Here is a 12,300-nt window from a genome sequence, read left to right on the forward strand (position 1 = left end):
TCCTTCTTAGGGTCGTGAAGTAGCTATTGAGGAGCAGGCCGCCGGTGAGACACGCGCATTCCAGTTTTGGACGGGTGTTCTGAGTTCGCGAGGATGCTTTTGCTCATATTTTTCTGGTTGTCCTGACTGTCCGCTTCATCTTGCGCTACTATTGTGACCATTTCTGAATGCAACTGGTAGCTTTGGGAGTGCTTCTATCTAACAACGTTACAAACCTACAGGCTACAGATGGTTTTCCAAGTTTCAGCCTCTTCTCAGATCCTAAAGCTGATCTCACACGACTTTGCAGCCCAACTTCACATCCAGTACTTTCAAGCGGTATATCATGCCGACTACTGACTTTCATATTCTCACTGAACTGCGTCATCTTGAGAAAACTTGCTTCCGGCGCCTGATTGCGGGCTACGACGAAGCTTATGCAGTAGACTATGGGCTTGAGGGTTGGTGTTCTATTCCATTGATAGGAGATTGGAATGGATCATATGTGATCTGGCATACATATTGGATTCTCTGTTTGTTTAATTCTCAAGTCTTTTGCCTCTTTGAGGACTGGAAGGTGGAGTACCTTTCTATGCAGAGATACGTTGCGTCGGAGGTTTTTGTAATTGGCTTTGCTTTCCTTTCAGTAGCTAGACTACAAAACAACTACAAAATCAGTAGCCCAGGTCCATTCGAGAGCCACTCCGCTTCCATGTGAAACCCTCGATGCTGTGGTGAATAATCAGTGGCATTCTTACAGCTGCAGGCTTAACAAAGGTAAGATTAAGCGAGCCCCTGTCTCACTCTTCCAACCTCACTTCCTGCAAGTTGCACTACAACACAATATCAATCAAAGCAAAGACACTCGTTGTTGCTAAAGTTCCCTAATTTTACTCAACTTGCCTCCTAGAGTGAATCATCCCTCTGTCCGCATATTTCGTGAAGTTATTCCAAGCGGATATCACGGCCCGTGTTTATTTACCGAGCCGACGTGCATCTCTTAACTTTCCTCCACGCAAGGTGAAAAAGTGAATGAGACACTATGAATCACTTCGCTTTTGCAAGTCGAGGGCGCTAAAGCAGACCCCGCCAACCGCGAGAGCTTTCCCGATTTCCCACATCTTCGACCCCAACACCTTCTTCCTGCCGTCACCAACGCATACCGCATACGCTCTTACGCTCCGCACGGGATTGCTTTCACACGCCATCCCGTGTCTCGGTACATACATTCATCGACCGTTCTTTTGCGCCGCATTTGCAACTCGAGGTCGCTAAGGCACACTCTTTCGCGCTCTTCAGCAAACTTGACCAACCCATCACCCTCCTCCTTCCACAACCAACCCTCGCCACATACGCGCTTAAGCACGTGAGCTCAACGTATTCCCTTCCTCCTCAAAAAATCAACTCAACGACTTGTCTCTACGACGTGGGACGATCCGTTGGTCAGCGTCATGGCCGATTTCGGTGGCTACAAAGATGCCGACGGCGTCACTCACCCGCCACCAGCAATAGCTGCAAGGGCCATTGCAACTCCCAGAGAGCCAAAATATATCTCCCTAATCAAAAAGATTGAAGCCGCAATGGAAAAACTTGACTGTAGGGAGCAATTTGTAGATCTTGGTCCGGAAGATTTCATCGAGGGTGCCGCCGACACGATTTTAGAACTCCACGAGCAGAACAGCACACACGAAGACAAATATTCCGAAGCTAAAGCTCGAATTGAAAAACTTGAAAGCGAGTTGCAGGTAAAGAAGGAGAACCCAAATAACCTGCAGCACCAACTGGGACAAGACACACCGGCACGGCCCGATCCAATTCCCAATGACTCGACTTCAGCGTCACAGAATGATATGGAGGTCGATGAGCCGAAGAAATTGACGAAAAAGATGTTTGCCGACATGGAGAAGAAGTACGCTATATTGGAAGAGAAATACGAAGCTGCGAATACCAAAGCAGTCCTATGCACATGTTCCACCGTGCGAGGGATTCTTGATGAATTCACGGAGAGACTTGATAAAGCTATTGTGGCTACCAAAGCCGACTTGGGAGACGCTGGATCCGAGTATTATAAGGCCGAGGATTATCTTGAGTGGTCGGAGAAAGAGATCTTGACACTCCGGGAATTGGTATCCAAGTTGAAGGCTGCTGGCGGTGAAGCGGTCAAGGAGGAACGGGCGGCAGATCGGGACCGCATTGCAGATCTTGAACACGATGCGATAACCCAAATGGAACGCGCCGATTCTTACGAAAAGGAACTGAAACAAGAGCGGATAAAGATTCAGCAGATGAATCAAGACAAAATGCAGCGTCAGAACGACTTGACCGAGGCGCGGCGAGTGTGCGCTGAGCGACTGACCAAAATTTCTCAACTCGAAAGTACCGTCGCCTCCCTCCAAGATACCAACGCCATTCAAAATACCTTCCTTGAGTCCTCCCGTTCCACCATACAGACCCGCGACGCAACAATCGCCCAGTACGTGAAAGACGCTGGGTCTTACTCGTCTTCCTTCCAGGCTGTTGAAATTAGGGGCCTGAGGCCCCTAATAGGCTTAGTAAGCCCTGGAACCGAACGCCATGGGGCTGTGCACTAGCTTAATACCCTGTCCAGCTGGAATACCCTGTACAGCTGGAATACCCTGTACGGCTGGAATACCCTGTATAGCTGGAATACCCTGTACGGCTGGAATACCCTGTATAGCTGGAATACCATGTACGGCTGGAATACCCTGTATAGCTGTAATCGGTTCAGCTGGCATAGGGATTTAGTACATGTGACTTAGGGGGTTCAGGGCTATATATATACGGGCTACTTACCACTGTAGAACAGCAGTCAATTCAGTATCGTTTACTTGGTTTACATTGCAAGCACGTGACCCTAGCTTTACTTTAGCTAGTTCAACACAGGCAAATGTCCAAAAACTCCAGGGGACAATCAACCAGCGCGACGCAACGATTGCCCAGTACGAGAGGGACGCTAGTTCTTACTCGTCTTCCGTCCAGACCAATATCCAAAATCTCCAGGGGACAATCAGTCAGCGCGATGCAACGATCCAGACTTTGCAAGCACAAGTGGAGAATGTCCAGGCGCAATTGGATCGGACTGTGGCTGAAAAGAATGAAGCTCAGCGAGCACACGAGAATGAAAAGACCGATGTTCAATCACAGCTATCATCATCCCAAGCTAAACTAGGCGAGCATACGGTGGGAAAGACGAATATCCAGAAGAAGAAGGCGAACACCAAGCTCAACAACAACAAGAAGGATGAAGAGCCCGAACGTGCCTTTCAGCAAGAGAAGAAGGTCAACAATATGCAGGCCGAATTTGATAGGATGCGCCGAAAAAATGAGGAGTCTGCTTGGGAAGACTATGATGAGTCTGAGGAGGATGAGGCGGCCAACCCGACCCACAGTCTTCAAATGTCCCAACCAACATTGGGCAATGAAGTCCCACTTCCGCGCAACAAAGGGCAAACCTCTGAATTCAAGGCATCCGCACTGGCGAGGGGCGGTCAAGGGCGGGTCCTAGGCTCCACTTCAAAAGTCGGCAAGCCAATCAAGAACAATCGGAGACAGTCACATACTCCTTCGCAACTTCGATTGCCCTACCTGCTGCAGGACAATGCCGGAGAAACAGATGATTATACCAATTCGTTGTCCCAACCTTCCAAGCACAACGTCGTACAGCCCAGCCAGATTCTCCCAGCTTCAAGCGAGCCAATGGCCAGTGAGATTTGGTGCTTGCCTTCCAGGCTTCCGCATCTCGTCGATGTAATGACCAAGTTGATAATCAGCCGCCAGGAGAACGAGATTCAGCAGCTCAAAGAAGCAATTGAGAATTATAAGAAGGAGATTGCAGACTTCAAGGCGTCGATCGATCCCAAGACCGGAGCTCTAATTGATCGCGAACGCCGAGCCCTTCCCCAGACGAAAGATCAGCTCACAGCAGCGTATACTCAGCTCCATCACGCAAATGGTCGCATAGTCTATCTGGAATATTATCGAGATAATATTGAGGGCATCATCACAAGTCTCCGGAATGCGAACGAAATCCTCAGAAGTGACAATAGCAGACTGGAGAAGAAGTCCAGGAAGGCTGATGGAATGGACGATAAAATCAAAAGCATGGAGAAGGAGCTCAACTCTCATGAAAAGACACTCAAGGAAGTTTTGGAGATCCAGGCAAGAACATTTGGCGAGTTGGAGGAGTCTAGGAAAGCTACTCAGCAGGCGGAGACAATACTCCGAGGAGAGCAAGACATCCTGCGGAAGAAAACTACGACTATCGACGCCTTGAAGGTTGAAGTTGCAAAAGAGAAGGCGAGTGCAGACCTGTGTCGTCGAGCTATGGAGCGTTCTCCCATGTTCCCGGAGCACAATGTTAGGATGCTGAAGGATATCCGAAAGAAATTCGACGCCCTCATTCCGGACCCGGCAAAGGTCATTGATGACCTTTTGAGTGAGCCGATTACCCATATTCCGACGCTAGCAGATTGTCGAATTCCTTGTCAGCAGCCTTCAGTGCACTCTCTTGAAAAGGACGAAGCTGTTGCGCCTCCAAAGGTTGAGCAGGATCCATCACCAGAAGCTGTACCAGTAGCGCAGTCTCTATGGAACAGATGGACTGGCTGGCTGTGTAACAGCGTGGAGAAGAATGCTGCATGAGATACTGAGGGTTACGGTGGATTATAGAGTTGGTTGATGCGTGGATTAGTGGTATTTGTTGGAGTATCTGGGGACAACTGTGGCTGATGTTTAGTTGGACCTGCTAAAAGATGGCAGGTGGTACTTTTCATTGGGGTTACTAGATTTAGTGCCTGATGGTCTCTTACTTGAGCTGGCTACGTTAGCGGCCTGTGCTTTCTTTTAGGTCCACCCGAAATTGGTTGGCGAGGAGGAGTGGCTTTCGTTTGGGCTTACTTGGACAAGTGGCTTGTGTTTCATTCTTGGCTTGGCAGAGCATAGCTGGCCACTATTTGCAGACAGATTCAGTACTCGCAATTCATGATTACTGTGAAATATTTTCTCCTGGAAGGATGTGACTTGCTCACCACTTATCAAATTAATTCCAGAATTTCAGATGAACAACAGAATGTGAAACTGGACTAATTTCGATGTTCCCAGCCATTTTGGAGTATTTACGTAAATTTCCAAGCCGAGGTGGCTCTCGTTCTAGAATTTTGATGGCTAGCCGCTAAAGATGCTATACTTTGGATAAATTGTCTATAGATAAGTATCCAGAACCAGCCAGGTTCACGTAGAAAACTGACCTAAATCTCCTTTCGTAGACATTCACGCACAGATCTTCTTACTTGGGCAAATTGGTCAAGAAGCGCTATCATTCATGATTTTTGTTCTGTGAGACTGTCTCCCACACTAATGCTTATGTGCAAGAAATACTAAGTCATCAGACTCTTCTAGTCTAACCACCATAGATAAGCAGGAAGAGCGGGAATAGCAAATAAAAGCTCCACGCCTGCGTTAGGCCAATAACATTGCTCTATTCGTATTTCACGTCACACGTGGGCAGACTCCAACCTCCTAATCAAATAAGATCTCTTCGTCAAAGGGTAAACATACAACCCAATCATAAATACCAAGCATCAAATCTCATCAAAAATCAATAGTAGTAGACTCCTGTTCCAGGGATTTATCTCAAATACGAACCCAACCACCTTTGCTGATAATGCTGATAACACCTCAACATCATCTGACCCCTCATTCAGTGGTTTGTGTATCTTTCTACTCTAAAGTGCAGTTCGCTCAGAGGCGCCATCCCGGAAGCGCTAAGTAAGGTTAAGATAATCTGTCCCGCCTTCTCAATGTCATTCTTCTCTGAGGCACCAGCGGTGATGAGGCAGGAGCAGCCGGCTCTGAATTGGCACCACTTGAAGATTTGCAATGTTGACAGGCGGTGTATCAGCGAATGCTGGCATGTTTGTGGGAGCGGCAACAGTTCCTTGGCCTTCGGTTTCATGAAGGACAGATGTGAAGTACGTAAACAGTGCAAGTGAGATTGCAAGATCGAATCCGTCGATTCTCGATCCTACAAACCAACTGAGAGAGGCGATGAAGACCGCGAGCAACACAAAGAGGAACGGAAAGCCTTCTACAGTGACAGGAGCGGACGATTTTGTATATGCGGAAGGCTCTGGGAACTCTGGGAACTCGGGTTGCACCACCTGGGCATCACTGCCAGTAATTTGGGACCCCGCATTATTGTAAGGAATAATCGGCTCCTGTGAAAGAATTCCCCAAAGGATAGTTGGCCCAGGTTCATTGTCAGAAGGGGTGACAACGGCAGATTGGGGTTGATCACCGCAGTTGTTGTCTTCGACCTCAGGAGTACAAGCAAAGGCTGATGAGTCTTCACTATCTTCAACGTTGGAACAGGTGGTGTCTTGAAGTGTAGCCTCGGAGGTAAAGCTTTCCTCGCTAACGGATGATCCCTGGATGTCCATGCTGTCGGTGGTGTCGGTACTATGAAGGTTGTGCTCTCTCACCGATGCATGGGAGTCTCCATCGCAATTGTCATCCGCACAATAGATGCAGTCGCCTGGCTGCGGCTCGTTTGTTGTTTGGATTGGCTCCGCAAAGAAATTGTCAACGCAATGGTTGAAGGTATCTTGTGTGGTAGCTGGGCCCTCGGAAAGCAATGCTGCGTGACCTTTACTGCTCAATTTATAATCCAGCACAGCCTCTGGCTCAGGATCATTGAGCAACTCAACTTCAAATTCTTCGGTGTCCTTGCTACCAAATTGCTCTTCCTTTTCCATTTTATCTTCCAAAGCGTTCTTCTCTTGTGTGGCAAGAAGCAGCTTTGCCTGCAACTCATCGACAGTCTCGGGAGCCTTGTTATGTTCCTTGGCCAGACCAACAAAATTCAGTTGGTCAAGGGCAGCCTGACGCAGCTTTTCTTCGAGATCGTCGAATTTCTCGAGAGTTTTCTTGTATTCTTTCTGGAGGTCACTGTAAGCTTCCCGAACTCGATCGGATTGAAGCAACCAATTGTCAACATCATTTGCCAGGGTGTTGTTCTTCTCCTGCTCCGTCTCGAGCTGACCTTCCAGACTGTATTTTTCAGCAACAGCCTGGCCTAGCATGGTCTTGAGATCACTGATCTTAGTCAAAGAATCATCTTGTTCTCTTTTGAGTGCTTGTTTCTCCCACAATTGGTCTCGAGCAGTCTGAAGTACCTTGGCTTGCAGCTCGTCAATTTTCCCGCTGCTCTTCTGTTGCTCCTGTCGCAATGTTTCTTGATCTCCAAGAGTTTTGTGCAGCTTCTCTTCGAGATCGCTGGCCTTATCCACGCTCACCTGTAATTCTGTCTTGAGGTCGCCCTCGGCAAGATCTCGATCGATGGCGGCTTGGACGAGGCGCTCCTCCAGATCCCGAAATTTGTCGACATCATCTTCTTGCTCTTGCAATTTCTTGAGGTTGCTCTCCGAACCAGCCCGAGCTCGAGAATACTGGAGCGGCTTGGTGCGGAGGTCATCGGACTTCTTCTGAAAATCACAATTCAATATCCCTTGTTGTCTGAGAGCCTGAATGAGTTTCTCAGTTGCCTCGTTAGCTTCCTTAGCATTGAAATGTCTGGCAGCAGCGACGAGACCACCCTTCGTCTCGTCGGTGCTCCAGTGCTGTTTATTTCTTTCACTGCTTGCGTCAGGCACCTCCGCGGTGATCTGGACATCCCATTGCGGCTTTGGTATATCCATAGTGGAGTCATACTCATTATGTGAGATAGGAGTAGTACTTTGGGAAGCAATGGGTGTAGAAGTGATAATTGAGGGGATGTTTGAAGTGGTCGAATTCATTCCAAACGACGAATCAGGTGACGTGAACCAAGGTACTGAATTTGCCTGCTGGAAGGGCCAGGATTGCTGATAGCTGTCTGGAAAGAGATATGCATTCGGCATACTTCCCTGTTGAGGTAAGAAGTTATAGACTGGACTCATGTCTGGATTCGGACAAACTGCCTCAGCTTGCTGAAATGTTGATGGGTGTTGATAGCTGTCTGCAAAAGAATATGCATTTGGGATGCTTCCCTCTTGAGGTAAGAGGGGACAAACTGGACCCATGTCTGGATTCCAGTTTCCTGGTACTTGTTGGGAAGGATTTGGGCTCGCACCAAGGTAGGTCTGTTCAATACCTGCCCCAAATGGCATCGAAAAAGCGGCTGGATTGTAAAAGCTTCCGAGATTTGAGAAGCACCAATCCGGAAGGATTGGGGGTGTGGTGTATTTTTCTGGTTGAATATCGACGAAAGTTGTCTCTTTCTGTTTGCTGTCCGTAGATTGCTTCATTGTCGAAGGCGACGAAGGAGACTCGTAGTCCTGTGTCATGATTAGCGTTTCTGCAATACCTTGTTTCATAGGCAAGAGACTTACCTTCTTAGGAATGGTTGATAAGTGTTTCATTGCGCCGATCTGGCTTTCTTCCATGTTGCGCTCACCAGGCATCGTAGCGGTATGGCAGATACGTATTGAGATTTCGATGCGCTCTCGAAGTGGTGCTGTCTCCTAACTGAGGTTGTGCTCAAATATTATCGAGTACTTGAAGGTTGTTGGGCAAAGAGGACTAAGATTGCTGTTGGGAGATGCCGATTGCTGTGATGCGGTGTCCAGATGGTGGAAGTTGTTGAAGAAAAGAGTTCATGAGACCTCAGACCAGTGTATCAAATGAGTAGAGTAGAGTAGAGTAGTGGGTCCTACTCATACTATACTCAGCCAAAATATGTCCTACTTATACTCTACTCAATACTCATTGAGTATATACTTAAGTAACTTAAGTAGTGAGTCACGTGCAAGCACGTATCCTTATAAAGGAGTCCCCCGACTTATTTATTAGCTATAAGCTTACTTTAAAAGGTTATATTATATCCAAGAGTTAAGTAGAAGTCAAAATAAGCCCCATATATTCCTTTTATCTTTGATTTATTATTTAGAAGTCACATGTATTAAATAACACGTGATTACTATATTAATTTTTACTAGTATAATAAGTAGTATTAAAGGAATTTTAGGTAGTAAAAAAGATAATAAAGGTAGAGAAAGATAATAAAGAAAAGAATTAAATAGTATTTATAATATAAAAAGAGATATTTAATAAAATAAACCACGTGATGAGTAGTTAAACTACTTAAGTAGTCTACTCTACTCTACTTAAGCTTAGTCATGGAGGGGCTACTTATACTCTACTCAATACTCAATGAGTATATACTTAAGTAACTTAAGTAGTTTGAGTATTCCTTTGACACACTGCCTCAGACTCAGAGTATATATCCCCGTGTGGGGGGGGATAAACTGCACCATGTAGTTCGCATCCATAAATTAATAAAATTTATCCCCCTTAAAAGGGCGCGGGCATGGATCCATGTTCTCCCTCACTTGCAGAACAAGGATAAGATGAAAAGATCCCATTTTTCATAGAAGTTGGATGTTAAGAATATCTGGGTGAGGAAGTGGATGATGGGGCGAGTGAAGATTGTTGGAGCCACAGGAGGTGATCAAATGAAACAGAGGTAATGCTCTTTGGCATGACTACACGCTCATAGCTTATTATGTGATATTTCTTTCCGGGAGCAGGATTTAAAGAGGCTAAGGACTTCAGTTATGATACATGGCTCGTTGTGCCTAGTGTTCCTGCTCTCTATCTCAGTTATAGAAGCTTGAAGCTCTATTAGCATAAGTAAAAGTGATTGGGGGAAAGACATGATCTTTGTTCTGCATTGTGAGCGAAATAGAAACAATCCACAGACACAAGCATGTAGTGGAAACAAGGTAGAGGAACCATCCTCTCAATGCCGCTTTGTCCGTATCAGCACAAACAAAAGCAGCTCAAGCACCCGAAGGATCTGAAACAAAGAACAATCGACAAAAGATTGATAATTAATCGCTGTTGGCTGGTTGGGCCTATGAAAGGCGAGATTAGCCGAGAAACTTCCCCTTCAAGATCGGGGTGCGTACCCTTGACTGAGAGTTCAAGGTAAGCGCCTCAAACGTATTGTCTTGTTGCCCCATCATACTCCAATATAACAGTCTGATGAAACGAGCTGTGCACATGAAGCTCTCGGCCCGTGGTGACCGTATCCTGTGCAAGCTCCACTCCAACACCAACGTTTTATCCTAGATAGTAGCTAGCCATTCTTCCAAGTAGCCTAGAGTAGCTCAACTTCTAATGCCTTCACATTTGTCCGATAGTCTTCCTATGCCTTCATCAATTCATCCTCTAGGTCCTGCTTCTTTCTAGCTGCTTGCGTCCTGCCGCTGGCCAATCCTCTATGGCAGCTACCAGCTCGTTCTTCAACCTCATGATTTTCGAGACACAACTGGTGCATTCTTGAGCAGAGCGAGCCTGAGCATTATCTTCGAGATCGGGGGGCTATGTAGCCAGAGCACGAGTTACCTTTGGTCGCGTGGCCTTGCAGATTCTCTTTGCCCAGCTCTCCGGAACCCAGCTCGGCAACTCATGCTTTTCACCCTCTTCCTCCTCCCAAGATCTTGCTATTCCCGTAGAGAACTTGATAAGCTATGCAATATTCTCCCCTAACTCGGTCAAATGCTACATGATCTGAAACTTCTCTATGCGTTTGTTCCGGGAGATCTGGGCGACCGATTTTTACACGCTCGGTTCTGAGGGCGTTACGCCTTCAATGCTGGATCCGCAAACCACACTCTCTGGAGTAACTTTCCCAACTCTTAGGCTGGCGGCGAAGTTGAGTATGATCTGAATGCTGAATGACACAGTGAAGACAAGCCTGGATGCCTTTGATGATTACGTCGTGTATGGTAATTTTTTGGGGCCTCGTGAGCAGGCTTGGCAAAAATTCCCGAGGCATCGATACCGGTATCAATAGTAGAGGTATTAGTCAGGCATCGTAAGGAATCGATAGTATCGGTACCAGAATCGATTCTTACCCCAAAAATTAACTCTTTCTTTTATTATTTAAATTATATAATAATATATAATTACATAATTTCTTTAATTTTTAGTCTTTCTATTAAAAAAATTACTTACTATTATTAATAAAAGTTAATAATATCTTAAATTCAAAATAGCTCTCGTATTCAGAGAATTAAGCCCCGTATTTATATTTCTTATCAAGATACTAAATATATAAGCAAGCCTTACGAAAATCTCGAAAGCTCATTTTTACTTAAAATAGCCGTATTAAGATGAGTTTTAGTCTAAAATATAAGATAAGTAGCTAAATAGAAAGCCTAAATTAAGTAGGGTATTTGCGCTACTAAAAGTTTTCTTATAAGAGAAGTGGTTCTAAAGTTAATTGCAATCAAAGGGGGGAATTGGGTTCGGGGAATCGATACTGGTATCGATACTATTGATACCGGAAATTAAGGAATTTTTGCCAAGCCTGCTCGTGAGATTAGAGGTCCTCTATATAATTTCACATTCTGATAGAAATTTAAAGGTCACGTAATCCAGAACCAAAAACCGGGCGTTCTTTGAACGACGTCGAGTCTTTTCTCCTTTCCCCGTCACTCTTAGATAAGGAGACCTAGACAAAGAAATGTAGTTTTAAGCAAAGTAGAGTTATAGCGTTTTATAAAGACCTCGGAGTGTGGGGTCAGTGTGCTGTATTGAAAGTGAGTTTCGGCAATTGAATAGGGGTAAATTCGCTTATTTTCTTGGCTCATTTTGGCATGCTCTCTGATCATGATTCTTCACATTTACCGAGAATTTGATTTGAAGGGTGATTCCTAGCTAGCGAATGTTCTGTGATGCGGTTCCGTTCTGGAGATTCCAGAAATCAGCCGCTGCAATGAGAAGAAGTAGAATTAACCCAGCGAAGTAAGACAAAGAAACGTGGAAGTGAAATGCCTCTCAAAGAACCCATTGTTTACAATAGTATCAAACAAACTATCCCGAGGCTCAACAAAGGCAGTTACAGACAAAGAAGAATCGACCTCCCGCTCCATATATCGCTCGCTGAATTACCCCCAGGCATGATGGAGATACCCCAGGAGCTCCCATAATGACTTGTCCGTGGTCCAATACAGGCGAACCGTTCTCAAGTGGCGAAAGAGTGGGAAGGCATGAGACACCATTCTTCAAAGATATTGGCTCTTAGACGGCAGGTAGATCTGGGGCAGAGCTTTCTGCAGAGCAATTGGCAACAGGTGCAGCAGTTGTGGTTTTGAGACCCTGGCGTTCATCGGGGCTGCTGATGGAAAATGGAACAGAATTGAACACCACTAGAGGCTCCTTCAGCAATCTCTTGTGGCCTATTGGTGTCCTTGAAGAAGAGGCCATTCAATGATATTCTGCGTACGTGAGGGGAACACATACCTTTTCCTGAGAGTC

General features: G+C 45.9%; 2 protein-coding genes across 2 annotated transcripts; one reads left to right on the top strand and one right to left on the bottom strand.

Annotated features, from left to right (window-relative positions):
- Nucleotides 1–1,430: 1,430 nt before the first annotated feature.
- On the top strand, nucleotides 1,431–4,990 carry K444DRAFT_660801 (uncharacterized protein; the record flags this gene model as incomplete). The annotated part of the gene is made up of 2 exons (XM_024886507.1): nucleotides 1,431–2,452; nucleotides 2,958–4,990. The coding sequence occupies 2 exons, from the start codon at nucleotides 1,431–1,433 to the stop codon at nucleotides 4,639–4,641; spliced, it is 2,706 nt and encodes a 901-aa protein (XP_024740779.1). The 3' UTR covers nucleotides 4,642–4,990.
- Nucleotides 4,991–5,801: 811 nt separating this feature from the next.
- On the bottom strand, nucleotides 5,802–8,438 carry K444DRAFT_626365 (uncharacterized protein; the record flags this gene model as incomplete). Its single annotated transcript, XM_024882634.1, has 2 exons — nucleotides 5,802–8,312; nucleotides 8,367–8,438. 2 exons carry the CDS (start codon nucleotides 8,436–8,438, stop codon nucleotides 5,802–5,804), a joined length of 2,583 nt encoding a protein of 860 aa, XP_024740780.1.
- Nucleotides 8,439–12,300: the final 3,862 nt, after the last annotated feature.

The sequence above is a fragment of the Hyaloscypha bicolor genome, assembly GCF_002865645.1.
Source record: "Hyaloscypha bicolor E unplaced genomic scaffold K444scaffold_47, whole genome shotgun sequence".
Lineage (NCBI taxonomy): Eukaryota > Fungi > Ascomycota > Leotiomycetes > Helotiales > Hyaloscyphaceae > Hyaloscypha > Hyaloscypha bicolor.